This window comes from Sprattus sprattus (genome assembly GCF_963457725.1).
Source record: "Sprattus sprattus genome assembly, chromosome: 17".
Taxonomy (NCBI): Eukaryota; Metazoa; Chordata; class Actinopteri; order Clupeiformes; family Clupeidae; genus Sprattus; species Sprattus sprattus.
In genome coordinates, this window is record NC_137915.1 from 14,479,449 (window position 1) to 14,481,059 (window position 1,611).

General features: G+C 42.0%; 1 protein-coding gene across 2 annotated transcripts in view; it reads left to right on the forward strand.

Moving 5' to 3' along the window:
* The window catches only part of ncoa2 (nuclear receptor coactivator 2), a 98,079-nt gene that overhangs the window by 90,293 nt on the left and 6,175 nt on the right, over nt 1-1,611 (forward strand). For both annotated transcript variants that reach the window (XM_080855014.1, XM_080855015.1), the window contains exon 21: nt 1,411-1,571. In XM_080855014.1, coding sequence (XP_080711140.1) covers nt 1,411-1,567 — 157 coding nt within the window. In that variant the 3' untranslated portion in view covers nt 1,568-1,571. The remainder of the gene's footprint in view (nt 1-1,410; nt 1,572-1,611) is intronic.

Below are 1,611 nucleotides of genomic sequence, written 5' to 3' on the forward strand. Positions count from 1 at the left end.
AATGGAGCTCAAAAGCAGATAAGAAGGCTGGGAATGGGAATCCTCCTGTGTGGGTTTTATTCTCTGGGTCCTACTAGCAGAGGCTTTAGAGTCAAGCATAGAAGGGTTCTTCCCAACAATGCAAGAATCCTATTAACTGAGATCCTATAGGACCTTAGTAGAGTATGATGTTATAGGCCCTTAGTAGAGTATGATGTTATAGGCCCTTAGTAGAGTATGATGTTATAGGCTCTTAGTAGAGTATGTCCTATAGGCCCTTAGTAGAGTATGATGTTATAGGCTCTTAGTAGAGTATGATCCTATAGGCCCTTAGTAGAGTATGATCCTATAGGCCCTTAGTAGAGTATGATCCTATAGGACCTTAGTAGAGTATGATGTTATAGGCCCTTAGTAGAGTATGATCCTATAGGCCCTTAGTAGAGTATGATGTTATAGGCTCTTAGTAGAGTATGATCCTATAGGCCCTTAGTAGAGTATGATCCTATAGGACCTTAGTAGAGTATGATGTTATAGGCCCTTAGTAGAGTATGATCCTATAGGCCCTTAGTAGAGTATGATGTTATAGGCTCTTAGTAGAGTATGATCCTATAGGCCCTTAGTAGAGTATGATGTTATAGGCTCTTAGTAGAGTATGATGTTATAGGCCCTTAGTAGAGTATGATCCTATAAGCCCTTAGTAGAGTATGATGTTATAGGCCCTTAGTAGAGTATGATGTTATAGGCCCTTAGTAGAGTATGATACTGTATGATCCTATAGGCCCTTAGTAGAGTATGATGTTATAGGCCCTTAGTAGAGTATGATGTTATAGGCCCTTAGTAGAGTATGATGTTATAGGACCTTAGTAGAGTATGATGTTATAGGCCCTTAGTAGAGTATGATCCTATAAGCCCTTAGTAGAGTATGATGTTATAGGCCCTTAGTAGAGTATGATCCTATAAGCCCTTAGTAGAGTATGATCCTATAGGCCCTTAGTAGAGTATGATGTTATAGGCCTTAGTAGAGTATGATGTTATAGGCCCTTAGTAGAGTATGATCCTATAAGCCCTTAGTAGAGTATGATGTTATAGGCCCTTAGTAGAGTATGATCCTATAAGCCTTAGTTAGAGTATGATGTTATAGGCCCTTAGTAGAGTATGATGTTATAGGCCCTTAGTAGAGTATGATTTCAGTAACAGGAAAATTCCTAGAGGCTACGCAGCTCAACCATGACAGTGCAGACAGTGGTCAGCTAATATCAGAGACAGCCCTCACACACCACACGCACCACACACACCACACATCAGAACTCATGCTCAAGACCAAATACACAAGTGTTTATTTCCTTGTTTTTACAGTGTGTCCAGATAATAAATATTCCAGTATTTAAATCCTCCCTCTCTTCCTCTCCCTCCCCTCTTCCTCCTTTTCAGCATGTTCACACAGCAGTCTCCACCTCAGTTCGCCAGCAGTCCAACGGCAACATGTACAAACGGCAACAGCATGAACCTCAACGTCTCCATGGCAACCAACGCCAGCAGCATGGGGGCAGATGAGCAGCCAGATGAACGTCACGTCCATGGCCTCTGAACAGGTGAGACACACTCTCTCTCACACACACACACACACACACA